The sequence below is a fragment of the Hippocampus guttulatus genome, chromosome 2 (assembly GCF_054856545.1).
Source record: "Hippocampus guttulatus isolate MCC_2025c chromosome 2, RoL_Hgut_1.0, whole genome shotgun sequence".
Taxonomy (NCBI): Eukaryota; Metazoa; Chordata; class Actinopteri; order Syngnathiformes; family Syngnathidae; genus Hippocampus; species Hippocampus guttulatus.
In genome coordinates this window covers 32,290,339-32,305,922 of record NC_141262.1, presented here as the reverse complement: position 1 = coordinate 32,305,922, position 15,584 = coordinate 32,290,339, and the positions used below count along the sequence as shown (strand labels likewise).

At 43.3% G+C, this 15,584-nt stretch overlaps 2 protein-coding genes across 2 annotated transcripts in view; both read left to right on the top strand.

The window, feature by feature from the left end:
• The window catches only part of mtnr1c (melatonin receptor 1C), a 28,313-nt gene extending 25,890 nt beyond the window's left edge, over positions 1-2,423 (top strand). The window contains exon 2 of the mRNA XM_086105732.1: positions 626-2,423. Within this exon, the coding sequence (XP_085961858.1) occupies positions 626-1,491 (866 nt within the window). The 3' untranslated portion in view covers positions 1,492-2,423. The remainder of the gene's footprint in view (positions 1-625) is intronic.
• Positions 2,424-9,369: 6,946 nt separating this feature from the next.
• On the top strand, positions 9,370-12,594 carry vma21 (vacuolar ATPase assembly factor VMA21). The gene is made up of 3 exons (XM_086105731.1): positions 9,370-9,485; positions 9,644-9,753; positions 11,865-12,594. The coding sequence occupies exons 1-3, from the start codon at positions 9,379-9,381 to the stop codon at positions 12,002-12,004; spliced, it is 357 nt and encodes a 118-aa protein (XP_085961857.1). The 5' UTR covers positions 9,370-9,378; the 3' UTR covers positions 12,005-12,594.
• The last annotated feature ends 2,990 nt before the right edge of the window (positions 12,595-15,584 follow it).

The following is a 15,584-nucleotide window of genomic DNA, read 5'->3' as shown; positions in this document are numbered from 1 at the left end:
TTGGTTATAAACGAGCCTGGGAGAGCCTACCCACTTTTTCATAGGATTCATCCCCAGGCGACCTTGACTGCCCGAGACATTTTGAGGGAGATTAGGATTTGAGAATTTAAGAAAGGCTTTTTAGTAAGAAGTGAAGACACAAACAGTATTGAAGAAGCAGAACGACCAACGACTTGTCAAAGTCTTAGCTGTTGCTCTTACAGGAACGTTAAAGTCAAGGTAGCATTTGTTCACAGGCATTAGGGTCAGGTCTATTCTTACGCATTTCTGGTGATTTATGGATGTTGCATTAAAGACACTTGACTGAATTCCGGATGCGTACTATCAATCCCTGCGATTGGCTGGTAACCAATTCAGGGTGTCCCCGCCTACTGCCCGAAGTTAACTGGGATAGGCTCCAGCGCACCTGCAACCCTTGTGAGTATAAGCGGATTTGAGAGTGGATGGCTGGATCATCAGTCCAGGCTCTGATCTTTTTGACCCAATTCTTTGGCAAAAGAAGTTTCAGAGGGCATAATAGACTCACTTGCATGAGGGGAAGTCACAGTTGGGCTTCCAGACTCACAGTTGGACGGAATCGGTCGCTGTCTGCTGTGGGTTATTTATCTTCTGTTTTTTTCTTCAGGCAACATCTTTGTGGTGAGTCTGTCTGTTGCGGATCTGGTGGTGGCACTGTACCCCTACCCTTTAGTCCTGACAGCCATCTTCCATGATGACTGGACCATGGGGGACCTGCACTGTCAGGCAAGTGGCTTCATCATGGGCATCAGCGTCATCGGCTCCATCTTCAACATCACGGCAATTGCCATCAACCGCTACTGCTACATCTGCCACAGCCTGCAATACGACCGCGTGTTCAGCCTGAGGAACACCTGCTGCTACCTGGGGCTGACCTGGGCTTTCACCGCCATCGCCACGGTGCCCAATTTCTTTGTGGGCTCGCTGCAGTACGATCCCCGCATCTACTCCTGCACTTTCGCTCAGACTGTTAGCTCATACTACACCGTCTCAGTGGTGGTCATCCACTTCCTGATCCCGCTACTGGTGGTGTCCTACTGCTACTTGAGGATATGGGTCCGAGTGATCCAAGTGAAGCACCGGGTGAAACCGGAGCAAAGGGCCAAACTAAAACCAAGCGACGTGAGGAACTTTCTGACTATGTTTATGGTGTTTGTGCTGTTTGCAGTTTGCTGGGCGCCATTGAACTTCATAGGCTTGGCAGTGGCAATAAACCCGGCCAAAGTCGCACCCAGCATACCCCAGTGGCTCTTTGTCACCAGCTACTTCATGGCGTACTTCAACAGCTGCCTCAACGCCATCATATACGGACTACTCAACCAAAACTTTCGAAAAGAATACAAGACAATTCTCCTTGCTGTGTGTGTCCCACGTTTGCTCCTGGTGGAAACCTCCCGATGTGCCACAGAGGGCCTCAAGAGCAAACCCTCAGTTGCTGCAACAAACAATAATGTAGCGGAGATAAATGTATAACTGAAATGTCATCCTGAGGAAAATCCGGAATGTTGTGTTCCACCAGTGCCTTTTGACACGGCATGTATCATTTCTAAGTAGTGCCTCCATCCATTTTCTATGGCACTTGTCCTGTTCACGGTCACAACACGGCGAACCAAAGAGGGATTCATCCCCGGACTGTTGGTCAGTTTCGGACACGGTGTTTGTCGGAATGAATCCATAACTCTACAGCATGTGCACCATACATAAGCGGTGATGCATTTATATCACAATTTGCAGAGTCCAACTCCTTTTGCCAGCCTTCACCGCACCCAAAAAATTATAAGCTGTGCTGGCAGATTGCCCAAAGTCTGGAAAACAATGTCAGTTTTTGTTTTTTGTTTTAAGCCCATCTATGCATTTCCATATCACGTGTGCTACTGACTCACTGCATCTCTTGGTCAGATCCATTATGAACATGTCAGCAAATAAAAAAAAGAAATGAGTGTGTGTTTTGGTCTTGAGATGCAGCATTAGTGATAAATGAGGGGTGCTTCTCTTAAGTGCAATCCTTTATCCTTCCAATGTGGGATTCATTCACCACTTCGCTCAAATGCCAAGGATTACACACTTACTTGGAATGTAGTGGCCTAGAATATTAAAAGTGGGAAGGGGAATGACTGAATGTAATACTGCTGTAAATTCTATGCATGTACTGGAGTTGTCAAAAACACCCTTTTTTCCCCAAAGAGAATATGGACTTCATTAATAATAACACCGTTGGATTGTGTTGGGTCCAATCCACTAAAAAGTGTAATTCCATGTTCGAATTCGATTGTTGTATGGCATTTATGTTATCGTTGCAAAAGAAATTGCTCGGGGTTTTACTTCAGACTCACCAAAAGAAAGTGCAGATGCTCGACAAAGAATGCATACAAATAAATACAAATTTAATAAACATAATTATTAACAACCAGAAACAGAACACATGACTGACAAGGTGTCATTTCTCATGTACTCGCAAGCACACTCAGAGTACTTACAAGTCCATGACCTTGTGCTGACCTTTTACCTTGGACTTCAAGAGCTTTGCTTAAACTATGAAGGAACATCCCAATCCGGTAAACCAACAACAAAAAAATGCTCATCCATCATTTGGCAACAAATAGCCAGAAGGCTAGCAAACAGCAGAGTTGAAGAAGAAACAAAAGTTAATAAGAAGGAATATGCGAGCTGCCTTTCAGAGGTTGAGACTTCAGGCAGCTGACTGCGACACAAAAGTAGCAACATTGCTTCTGGGCAGGTATGTTTACCACCTCTTCGATTTTTATTTGCTGTACATCCCAAAAAATACAACTTTAGTCACAGAAAGAAATTTTCAAACCCTAAGAAAGCTGGAGCTGCTTTCTGGTGGTGTCTGTAGGTCCCTCCACCACCCCCTGAATCTTGGACGGGTCGGCTTTCAGCTGCCCCTTTTCTATGATGAACCCAAGAAATTGAATAGACTCCACATTTCTCTGCCTTGACAAATAACTTGTTCTCAAGCAGATGTAACGTGTTGCTGATGTTCCTCTAAAGAACGTGAACATATAAGAATGTCGTCCAGATAAACAAAAATCGTGAATTAAATCCCTCAATACATCAAGCTTTGGAAGACTGCGGGGGCGTTAGTGAGACCAAGGGGCTTAACGATATATTCAAAGTAGCCCAGTGGTGTCTTGAAAGCAGGTTTCCACTCATCCCCCTCTCTAATTCTTACAAATCGTTAAGCACTGCATGAATTGAGTTTCGAAAATGTGGTCGCAGGCTATAAAGGAGCAAATGTGGACTCGAGTAGCAGAAGAGGATACTAGTTCTGATTGTTTTGTCATTTAGACCACGATAAGGTCATAAGTATTTGTCCTTCTTTTCGATAAAGAAGAAGCCAAGTCCTAATGGAGACTTGGAGGGCTTGATCAGTCTGGACGCGAGGGAGCATGAGATACAATCTCGTAATGCACACACATTCTGCACCGGCCTTCCTGTGTGGATTTTGCATATTCTCCTTGTGCCTGCGCGGGGTTTTCTCCGGGTACTCCGGTTTCCTCCCACATTCCAAAAAACGTGCATGGCAGGCTGGTTGAACACTTTAAATTGTCCCGAGGTGTGAGTGTGAGCGCAAATGATTGTTGGCCGATTTGTGTGCCCTGCGATTGGCTGGCAACCAGTTCAGGGTGTCCCCCGTCTACTGCCCGAAGACAGCTGGGATGGGCTCAGGCAAACCCATGACCCATGAGGATAAAGCGGATTAGAAAATGGATGGATATTTGTCTGCTGCATTTGCCGTTTCTGGCTCCAACATTTCATTCAGTAGATGCTCTCAGTTGTGCATCTCCATCCATCGTTGAACATTTATCACAAAGCCTATCATGTAGAAATTTTTGCCAAAAATGATGGCAAGTGCTAACATTGAAAATACAAAATAAATAACTAGGGTAATTAGTGTGAGATGAGGACAAGTTCTCCCACAAGCAAAAACTGATGCCTCCACACAATTACTACAAAATAAAAGAGTAATGAAGCATTCAATGATCTTGATGGCCTTGCGACGATGCAGCTTGTCTTAGCACGCAAGCATTTCTAGAGCTCTCTCACACCATTGCATTTTACAGTAGCACAAGTCTGTGCAACTGCAGTCTCCTAATGGATTTGTGCAGTGGAGTTAGTGCTCCATGTGTTCTCATGCATATAATGCGTTCCTTCATGTCCCGATCGGCTTTGGGTCGCAATCGTAAAGGGAGGTTTTAGGTGTCATTGGTTCAAGGAGACGAATCAAAGCAGGAAATGAACATTATTTCATCATTTGTTTTGACATATTTTGAGATGAGTTCATATAGGGTCGTGGGGATTTTGGGTGGCAGTGGTTAAAATAATTTAATGAATTCTTTCCATGGTCCTTGTTTCTTGAAAACAGCAAACAGATGTTATATTTTTCTCTAAAGCTAAACAAACCGGTCAGTGTCGACAGGTTACCAACAAAACTACATAGATATGATGTCAGCTACTTCAATTATTTGACAAACATCAGGAAATGAAGAAAAAATTGGTGGAAAACCAAGATTAATAGAACACAAAGATAGTCAATCCATCCATCCATTTTCCGATCCACTCATACTCACAAGAGTCGCGGGGGGTGGGTGGGTGCTGGAGCCTATCCCAGCCGCCTTCGGGCAGTAGGTGGGTGACACCCTGAACCGGTTGCCATCCACTCTCACACTCACACCTAGGGACAATTGGGAGTTTTCAGTCAGCCTTCCATGCATGTTTTTGGAATGTGGTAGGAAATCGGAGTACCCGGAAAAAAACCCACGCAGCCCTAGGGAGAACATGCAAACTCCACACAGGAATGCTGGAGCTGGAACTGAACCCGATACCTCTGTACTGGGAGGTCGACGCGCTAACCACTGGACCACCAGACCGGCCAGACAAAGGTAGTCATCTTGCTAAACCATTTGGCAATAAGCCTTGAAAGTTAGGAGGAAATCACCTGGACAACATTTTCAAAAGCACTTGTCCTCATGAGGGTTGCAACAACACACCTGTTTCAAATGATCAGCTCATCAGCAAACTCTGAGAAGCCCGATAACGATCCCGATCTTTTGAATCGGGCATGTTGGAGAAGGTTCACATCAAAAACAAGGACCGGAGTTGAACACACCGGGCTAGGTACATCCAGGCTTGATCACAGTCGCAGCCCACATACTCGGACAAACAACCATTCACAATTGTGAAGATTTTGTTCGACTCAACCGGCAGGAGTAGAAGCACCTGTGGCTAAAGCCAAACCGTGCTAAAGTCAAACTGTGCTTTCGACACAAGAGCTTTCACTCAACCAGGAGGAGTAGACGCACCTGTGGGTAGTGCCAAAGCGTGACGGGGTTTTTACCTTCTGGACCTGGATTTGCCACCTTTGCTAGTTTGTAATGTTCCACTCCTCTGGGGTTATTGACATGGACAAGCCTGCTGTTTCTGACTGACATCCTAAATAAGATGGCAAACGTCATTGTGGTACAACTTTCTGTCTCACAGTCCTTCACAAACAAAGTTTAAATTCGGTGGTGTATGCGCAGCTGCCTTTCTATTTATATTATGATTTTATCCGAACTCGCTCAGGACATGTTTGAGCCAAACAACAGGTGTAGCATGCGTAGCCTCATTTAACTGCAAGCACAGAAGAAATGAAGAATGCAAAAGGGCATAGCTGAGGTTTCCACGCAGAAGGAACCATGGGAAATCCTACTCTCAAGGTCAGAGATGCCAAGCCAAGAGGGAAGCCAACCCATTATTGCATTTCCAATTCTATACACTCTAATTCCGTTGAGAACATGACCTCTTATTAAGCGCCTATTTTTGACGTGGTTGTTTTATTAAAATTTCTAATCCCTCCATAAAGGGGGTGATCATCTGGCCGGAGACAGTTGCAGCTGCTTTTCTCAAAACTCAATGCAACAAACCATCGTGTGTAAGTGCGTTTTCACTTTTTTCAAGTGTTTACAAAGAAAATACAAGGCCAATAGTTTTAGAGGATGTTATTTTCCTCTGCAGGAAAAACTATAGTTGACGTATTTATGAAAATGTGTTTGTTTTTATACTTGTGGGAGATGTCAGTAGGAAAAGCTTTTTGTTAGATGAGAGGATTTGATAAGTTCACATTCCTGTTTATCCCAAAGTGACTCTCTGATAAAGCTTGTACAGTGGAAATTCCAGATTCAGATGACCCAAAAGTGGTACAGCTCGGAGAGTTGGTTTGGTGATGTCACCACTGAAGGCTACCAAAGATGGTGAAGTGTCAAAATGAGACAATACAAGGTTATTATAGTTAACAAAATAACAAAAACTAAAATTGAAAAAAACATTTCCATGAACAAAATAAAATACAAACAAAAATGCTTTAAAATAAATTAATATCCGGGACATTTTTGAGACGCAGGACCAAACGTTTTTAAAAACAGTGGACCAAGCAAGGACAGAAGTGTTTTTTTCTTCCGTCATTTAATTGTCCCGAACCGGGTTAAGTTTGTGGTGTCGGGAGGCATAATAACAAGGCCAGAGTGTGGCCAATCACTGTATTTTCTTAACGGGCTATTTAACAGCATCATCTCAACAGTATTTTTCTAGCAACACTGTCACCTACTGTACAGTCAGTGAACATAAGAAAGTACCGACAGACAGCCATTTCTCACAATCAATCCAGCCGGTTAAGAAAGCTGGCTGTGTTGTATGTCTCTCGGTACCTGCCAACAAAGATGCAAATGCCATTTGGTTGACTATCTGCAACAGCCAATCACGGTGTTGCTGAAAATAAGGCTTGGTAGGCAGGCTTTTACACAATAAAAACATCCGTGTTTGCATGTGAAAGTCCTGCACATTTTTCAAAGTGTGGCATTGTGTCATGTGGCAAGACATGTGATACGTTTTGCATTTTTCATGTATGACGCGTTTCTTTCATGAAATGACATATATTGGTAGTGAGTACCTCAATGAAGAGGAAAACACCCTAAAATCCCTAATACTTGGGTGAGCATTCTCATATTTTCAGTGATTGCCTCTTTCGCACGGTGTCATACACGGAGGTGTGGACTGTAACGGAAGCACTTTAAAAGGACAAGGGACGGAGGATGACTATTATATGAATAAGGACGGAAGGCGGATGACGGAGGGGTACCCAGGTTGGGGACAGAGGACTGACCTGCAAAATGGGGTAACATGCCCATCTCTGACTACTACTGCTACTACTACTAATAATAATAATAATAATACCAATAATAATAATAATAAGAAGAAGAAGTAGAAGAAGACAACTCCAAATACAACTCTCAGCTAATTCCTGTTGCTCTATTCTGCAGTGTTTTCCATCTATGTTGTTCTTTCGTATCATGTTGGACTGATGATTCATCAGTTGCCTGCTCTCAGTGTTGGCAACTTGTGTTTTGTGTGTGCCCTTTTCATCCGAAATGTGTTTTGAGGACCCGGCTGAGGGGCTGACTTGTGATGAAGAAGCCAACTGGAGCAGAAAGTGCCGCTCCACCAGGGAGATCAACATTGCCAGAAAAAGAGTCAGTGCTCCATCTCTTTATCTATCTATATGCAGTACTGTAGTCGTAATACAAAGTAATCCAACTTCGATTCTATACCTGCAAAAATACCTTGATACCAATGTTGAAAAAGACTACGGCAAAATTAACATACAAAACAAGGACAAACAAAACAAATAACAAACTGGTTTAAGCACCGGAATCATAGATGACAAAATTGTTTTGGGTTGTTTGACTTTCAGCTTCGTCCCTATTTTTATCCCTTCAAAATATTTGGCAGTGGAAGATTTAAAATTAAATTATTTATATATTTATCATTTGTCATATTCACGCTCTGTTATAGGGCGGCCCGGTAGTCCAGTGGTGAGCAAGTCGACTTCACAGTGCAGAGGTACCGGGTTCAATTCCAGCTCTGGCCTCCCTGTGTGGAGTTTGCATGTTCTCCCCGGGCCTGCGTGGGTTTTCTCCGGGTGCTCCGGTTTCCTCCCACGTTCCAAAAATATGCATGGCAGGCTGATTGAACACTCTAAATTGTCCATAGGTGTGAGTGTGAGTGCGCATGGTTGTTCGTCTCTGTGGCAACCGGTTCAGGGTGTTCCCCGCCTACTGCCCGAAGACGGCTGGGATGGGCTCCAGCACCCCCCGCGACCCTAGTGAGGATTAAGCGGTTCGGAATATGGATGGATGCTCTGTTATAATATTGTATACCATACAGCCATTCGTCTTAAAGATGTATTGTATTGTATCATTGTGATATTTCACTATGATAAATAAAATGTTCAACTTCTTCAGAAGTTGACAGTTATTTACCGGTACCAAAAAACAAATGTTTTACAATGTAGTCCCATAGACCTCCTGAAACTGACCATTAAGCATTAAATTGGAATGTCATTGAATCAATACATGATTGTAATTCAGCTATTCATGGAAGCTACTATTTGCAGATGCAATATAGACCTCATTAGATTTTAGTTTTGTGCACACAACCCTTCCACTATATGAGGAATTACAATTAACTGAGAACTGAAAAGGTACTTAAAAGTAACTTATTTGTTATGGATAGCAAAGGTAATGGCGGCAGAGGATCCAAAGGCGAAGGAGAGGAGGGAAGGGGTGCAGGGTTAAATGGTCCGTGGAGGAAAACGTGGAGCCAGGCTGGACAGAGAGGCAGGCACTGGGAAAAGACATACAAGGACAATTGAGTATGCACAAAAGTACAAAAAACTCTCCAAAATAAAAGCACAGAAGGAAGAGGGTCTGTGACCACACATCACATTATTACTCCACAGTACACAGATGGTGATATTGTAATAAAACGTGTGACTTTCAAATGCATGCAACGAGTAATATGCAATAGGCTATATTACATTTTGGCTGTAACTGGCCTAACACCGGTCCTTCATTTATTTTTCTGCCCTTCCTCCTCATTTCTCATCGTACCTCGAGCCAGTTTATCCTCTTTAGCGTCCAGCGTTGGCACATCAATGGCACTCACTACCAAAATCACTCTTAGACAGTCACGCTCCACAATTTGATGTTCTGCATATAGTATCACTCTTGCATAGCTTTTATTCTTCCGGATGGTTTGTTTTAATGGGATTTCTTGTTTTCATTAGTTAGACAGTGACCTTGACTGCCCTGAAAGATTATTATTCTTCGAATTGCTATTTTGTTTTTACTCCTGAAAATAAAAAAATAATTATGATGTCTCTACATTTCAATCTTTTGACATTTTATAATTAAAAAAGGGACGGTCAAAAAAGTCCGGATGAAAAGCCGCCTCCCATTTCTCGCGATACGAACTGAGATCTCAAGTGGTCATGTGACAGTCCCGTGACTTGATGCGGAAGTAATGCAAAACAAGGAACAATCTTTGGCGTCGGACACCTACACAACAATGGACGGATCCATCAGCGCTTCGTCGGGCAACACGGGCGGACCCCCGCCTCATTTTAGAACGTAAGAAAAGTCACACCCTGTGTGTCCGTTCTGTAGCTAGCTTTGTGCGGCTGCAGTCTGTTATAGCGTGACAGAAAATGTTTCAACGCAGGGGATGCCCCGAAAGGAGGGATTAAAGATGACCCGTGTGCGTGCGTGTTTGTGTGGCTTCCTTGCAGGAATGAAGGCTCCTTGGTTTCAGCCCTCAAGACATTGCTGTTCTTCACCATACTTATGGTCACGCTACCGATTGGTTTGTACTTCGCTTCAAAGGCTTACATCTTCGAAGGTGAAATTCGCTTCCGGTTTATGCTGTGTTGATGTCTCGGGTTTGTTTCGCCACTATTAAAGACTAAGAAAAAAAACCCTATACTTAAGTAATGTTGTAACTAAACTCTATTTTAGGTTAAATAAAAATTGTACCTAAGTAAGTGGTTAAAAACATCCATCCATCCATTGTTTAATCCGCTGATTATCACAAGTGTCGCGGGTGTGCCGTAGTCTTTCCCAGCTGTCTTCGGGCACTAGGCTGGGTGCACCTTGAACTGGTTGCCAGCCAATCACAGGGCACACATAGGCGAACAACCATCCGCGTTCACTATCACACCAAGGGACAAAATAATAACAATAAATTCAAGCCACTGTGACATTATGTAAACGTTTAATCTTTTATTTGATACTGCAGTTGAGAATCACTTTTTTTAGAAACATTTTTCATAAATAGTTTATATAGTTGTACACAAGATAAAAGTTAGGGCTATTTGCCTTTAAGGTGAAATTTATGGAAAATGTCAAAAGTTCCCGCTACGACCTAGGCGAGCAAGCTACGTATGGCCCGCAGGCAGAATCAGGCCCGTTGGTCTTTTTAATCCGGCCCGCTGAAGGTTGGTACACAATTAAGGTTCGATGGAAAGTCATTTCATTTGGACTTGTAATGACAGGCATTTCAACGCCAGGTGGCGCAGTTACTTGAAGTTGCAGAGCACAGGGAGGGAGGGGGAGACGATACGGGAGCCCGAAGTAGCGCCAACTCAAGGAACTCCCGCTCGACACAACAATACAACACAATACGGAATAAGTGTGTCCGCGCCACTATTTTCTGTCATTGGATCCAAAACAGCGACATGCAAGTGACTCTTAACTGCAGTGAGTGTTACTGGAATTGCGAACATTTTTACGTCCTGCAGATCATGTGCCTGGAGTTGAGTGGCATTCACCATCCGGTTTCTCGGGGTATTGTTCACAATGTAGCAGTCATAAGCATGGGATTTGGCCAAAGGATGTCCACTTCTACATCTTTCTGCGACTCTTCCAGTCTCTTGGTATCTCTGTTGAGACCTGCTGATGACACGCTGTGACACTCTAAGCTCAGCGGCCACTTTCGTCTGAGCATGTCCTGTTTTAAGCATCACAATGCCAAGATATTGTTGATCTATTGTTAGGTGTCGTCTTGGTCTCATCATGTCAAAATGTGAAAAGCATTGAGGATGACTGTTTAAACACCCGCTCGAATTGAAGCATTTATTGGTTGGTTCAAGTATCAAACATCTGTTGTGAATTGTGCCGCTAAGCTCCTCGTTGGACAACAGCAACTTGTGCAGAAAGTACAGAAACATTGAACAGTTGGACATGTGCGTTCAAAAGCTTTGAGAAGGTCACATTAAGTTCACCTGTAAAGGTTTGAATACATTTTAGCCTGGTCCTGAAATTTCACCTGAAAGCCAAATATGTGAATAGTGTATGATAGAATTTTGGAGGTACAGAGGGATAGATGTCAAATTTTCCTGACAATAACAATTCCTGACAATAATGCAGATTTACACGCTTCAGAATGCATACATAGAGGGAGAGATAAAGCTACAATGCAAAGTTTTGGGGGTCATGTTTGAACTATACATCGGAACATCAAACTGTTAATTCCTATGGGGAAAATGTTTCCCAATCCATCCATTTTCTGATCCACTTATCCTCACAAGGGTCGCGGGGCGTGCTGGAGCTTATCCCAGCTGTCTTCAGGCATTAGGCGGGGGACACCCTGAACTGGTTGCCAGCCAATCGCAGGGCACACAGAGACGATCAAACATCCCCACTCACACTCCCACCTAGGGACAATTTCGAGTGTTCATTCAGCCTGCCATGCATGTTTTTGGAATGTGGGAGGAAACAGGAGTACCCGGAGAAAATCCACGCAGGCACGGGGAGAACATGCAAACTCCACCAAGGAAGGCTGGAGCCGGGATCGAACCCACGACCTCTGCACTGTGAGGTCGACGCGCTAACCACTCGACCCCGGGCCGCCCCCAATCCAAACCAATTGGAGAAAATCATTCTCAATCTGAACAGAATTCTTTCACATGTCACAACCGTCATGCATCGATCTCTTCTGTTTTCTCTTCTCAGGCTCAATGAAGATGTCAAACTCAGACAGCTACTTCTACGCCGCCATCGTCGCCGTGCTGGCCGTGCACGTGGTCCTGGCCTTGTTTGTTTACGTGGCCTGGAACGAAGGCACGCCCAAAGGGAAGGGCAAATACGATTAAGTATGATTAAAGGAGACGCACAAACCTTTTGAAGGGATCTTCAGAGCGGCCCCTCCAGCACCACTAGCACTACTCCAGCTCAACACCTATCATTAATGAGACAGTTCTGGTGTGTGTCGGCCTTGAACTTACTAAATGGAGCCTGTTGAATGTGCGGTTCTTGTGAAGACCCCTTTTGACTTCTGTTAAAAGAGGGCAGCTTTTAAAATATGTTTTTGGTTTTTTTTCCTCATTTGTCTTAACAGTCGCAAGTCCGACATGTGGTAAAACGTCTTCCATTCTGCTTTGTTGTGTACGTCACTGAGCCGTTTGATTCCCAAACTGTTGAACCATCGCAAACAATTTCAATCCCGAGTTCGTGACGCATACTTGCTCAATACTTGGTTGAGTTCAAATAAGTAATACACAAGTGAGGAATTTCAGTTGTCTTGTTTTGTCACGATGTTTTAGCTTTGCATTTTTGTTCCTTTTCAGAGAAGTGTCATGATGCTCCGATCGTCGAATTGTCCAGCACTTCCGTGCGGCTGTTATTTTGTGACGTCAGTGTGAAATAGATCGGCGATCGAGTTGAATAAATGTGTGAAGTCGAATGTAGTCCTCTAGGTTTGATCATGTTTCACTCGCTTTTATTATTTTGTTGTAGATGACATTCCTAAATGTATTATGAAGAATAAAAACACACACTGTTAGTCACATAATGCAGTCACTATATTTTGAGGGTTCACATCAGTGGCGGATGCCGGTCTGATTCGGAACAAAACTTGAGCGCGCTGTAGCGCATATTTAGTCAATGACATGTCCACACAATTGTATGTACACACATATATTTGATCACTTATTTTTTGACATTTGGGGGGAAGCTGAGCTTCCCTTGCAGTTTTGGAGCAATCGCCTCTGGTTCACATACATATCAAAAGGATGAAATAATCCGAAGTGGGGGCCTCGTGGCAAAGTTTTTTGTTCTCATAAATAAGTGTCATCACTCAAATTGAATTCTGCAGCCAGAAGCCTGTAAATATATTTGACACCGCAACAAAATTGACCCAAAACTTATTGGAGACCGGGGTATCAATACACACAATACATGAAAAACACGAGCTAAATAGGAAAGTATGACAATGACTGTTGAGTGTTGCAAGCACCGGTCTGTAGGTTGAAGTAACACATCTGGACAAAAAGACAAGCTTTGTATGTTAGGCTAAGATTGGCCTGTTAGTGGACGTTATCAAGAGTTTTCACCCGCATATTTACATGCACAGTTACACAACAACAGAAAAAAAAATCTTATCTGTAAGCCATCTATTTTTAAGAGTAGTGGTGAAAGATGAGTTTGAAATGCTGACTTTTTTTGCATAATTGAATGGGTTATGTTTATAATTGAAATTTTAATCAAATTAATTCCATATGGAAAAACAATGCCAACGCCGTGAGTGACGCTGGTGTTTCGCTATTTGCAGTAGGGCACGATTTCGATCCACTGTGACAAACTGTAATTTACCCCAAATTGATGCCTGGTGCTCTGCAGCTGAGTAAATAAACAGCCCTTCGTTTAGGGACTTATTTAAAAATACATAATAAAATAAATAAATAATTGCATCTCACCCCAATAATTGCAACTGCAATTTTCAATGTGAGTTTCAATGTCCACTTCCCCATGTATATATTTTTTAAACAAAAACAAGCAATACATTCATCTGTTTGACTACAAAAGAAATCCCCGATTTATGATACATAAACGTTTTGGTCTGAGAGATTAGGTTCATGCAAAAATGAAGGCAAATGAACTGTGAATTACTATGAAATAATTTACTTTCGTTAAAGTTGGCAAATTATGATCCATTTTCTGACCCGCTTATCCTCACTCGGGTCGAGGCGAGTGCTGGAGCTTATCCCAGCTGTCTCTGGGCAGTAGGCGGGGGACACCCTGAACCGGTGGCCAGCCAATCGCAGGGCACACAGAGACGAACAACCATCCGCGCTCACACTCACGCCTAGGGAAAATTTGGAGCGTTCAATCAGTCCGCCATGCATGTTTTTGGAATGTGGGAGGAAACCGCAGATAGATACATATAGAGATGGCGGCCCGGTGGTTGAGTGGTTCACGCGTCGAATTCACAGTGCAGAGGTCGTGGGTTTGCTCCCAGCTCCGGCCTTCCTGTGTGTAGTTTGCATGTTCTCCCCCACCTGTGTGGGTTTTCTCCGGGTACTCCGGTTTCCTCTCACATTCCAAAAACATGCATGGCAGGTTAATGGAACACTCTAAATTGTCCCTAGGTGTGAGTGTGAGCGCCGACGGTTGTTCGTCTCTGTGTGCCCTGCGATTGGCTAGCAACCGGTTCAGGGTGTCCCCCGTCTACTGCCCGATGACAGCTGGGATGGGCTCCAGCATGCCTGTGACCCTCGTGAGGATGAAGCAGTTTACAAAATGGATGGATGGATGGATGGATGGATGGATCTCTCTCTCAAACACACACATACATACACACACACACAAGGATAAGGATTTTCTGAGTGACCCCAAACCTACTGACCATCCAAAATGAAACATTGTTTTGACTTTGCAAAATTGCATTCTGCATTTTAAATTTTTAGGTTCTAAATGTAACAGATAAACCGAGAAGCAACGGCGGAAAACAATACAACAACTTTGGATTGTTTTTATTTTGTTAAGTGTGAAGGTTTTTATTCATTACTTATTGAATTACTGTTGGATTGATTATTTTTAGTCATCATACATTCGCTTATGCCTGACATGATAAATTGATTATGCTTGCAAAGAAGAACGCTTATGCTTGCAATCATTAATTGACTATGCCTGCAATGAAGAACACTTCTGCTTTTAATAAAGATACATTCTTTATTATGTACTCACATTTTATCCATTATATACTCACTTTTATAATCAAGAATGCTTGGTGCACTGTGTGGAAGTTTAGGGACGCAACCACCGAGGACGTGGTTGGGAAGAGATAAGTGTTAAGACTAAACAGTGAGCAAGGGTGAACAGTGAATGGAGCCATCAACACCAGCTGCAACGTGATGTCTTTGTGACACATGTACGTAATTTGCACTCACATACACACACATAGTCAAACAAGTTCAGTGTGTGTTCAACAGCCCCCACCCTTTAGGTTGGACACACCTATGTAGTAGCTTTCCCAATAAATGAGGAGGTGAAGGGGGAGATCGTTAGGGTTACGTGCCGAGAACTAAAACCGAATGCTTCTCCTCGTTCCCTCCTGGTACCAGAATCGAGTCTCCTGTCTCCTCCTTTTGTTTATTCCTGAGTGTCAAATTGGACAAACCTGACAATTACTCCAGTTATATTTGGATCCCGCCAGAAAATGTGGTACAAAAAATCAATTCGACAGCCTCACGCTGAAGTGCTTTCAAGTGTGTTCCAGTTTCAAAAGACCGATTGATTTTTGCAGCGAGTTCCGGCTCTCACGTGGTGGCAGCAAACTACACTTTCCCCGCCATGCAAACAGAGTGAAAGCAACTTGGACAAAAAGCCATGCAGTAATGAACATTTCCTGCTTGTTAAAGCATGTCTGCAGCTGCTTCTTTCTTTCGGCAAATT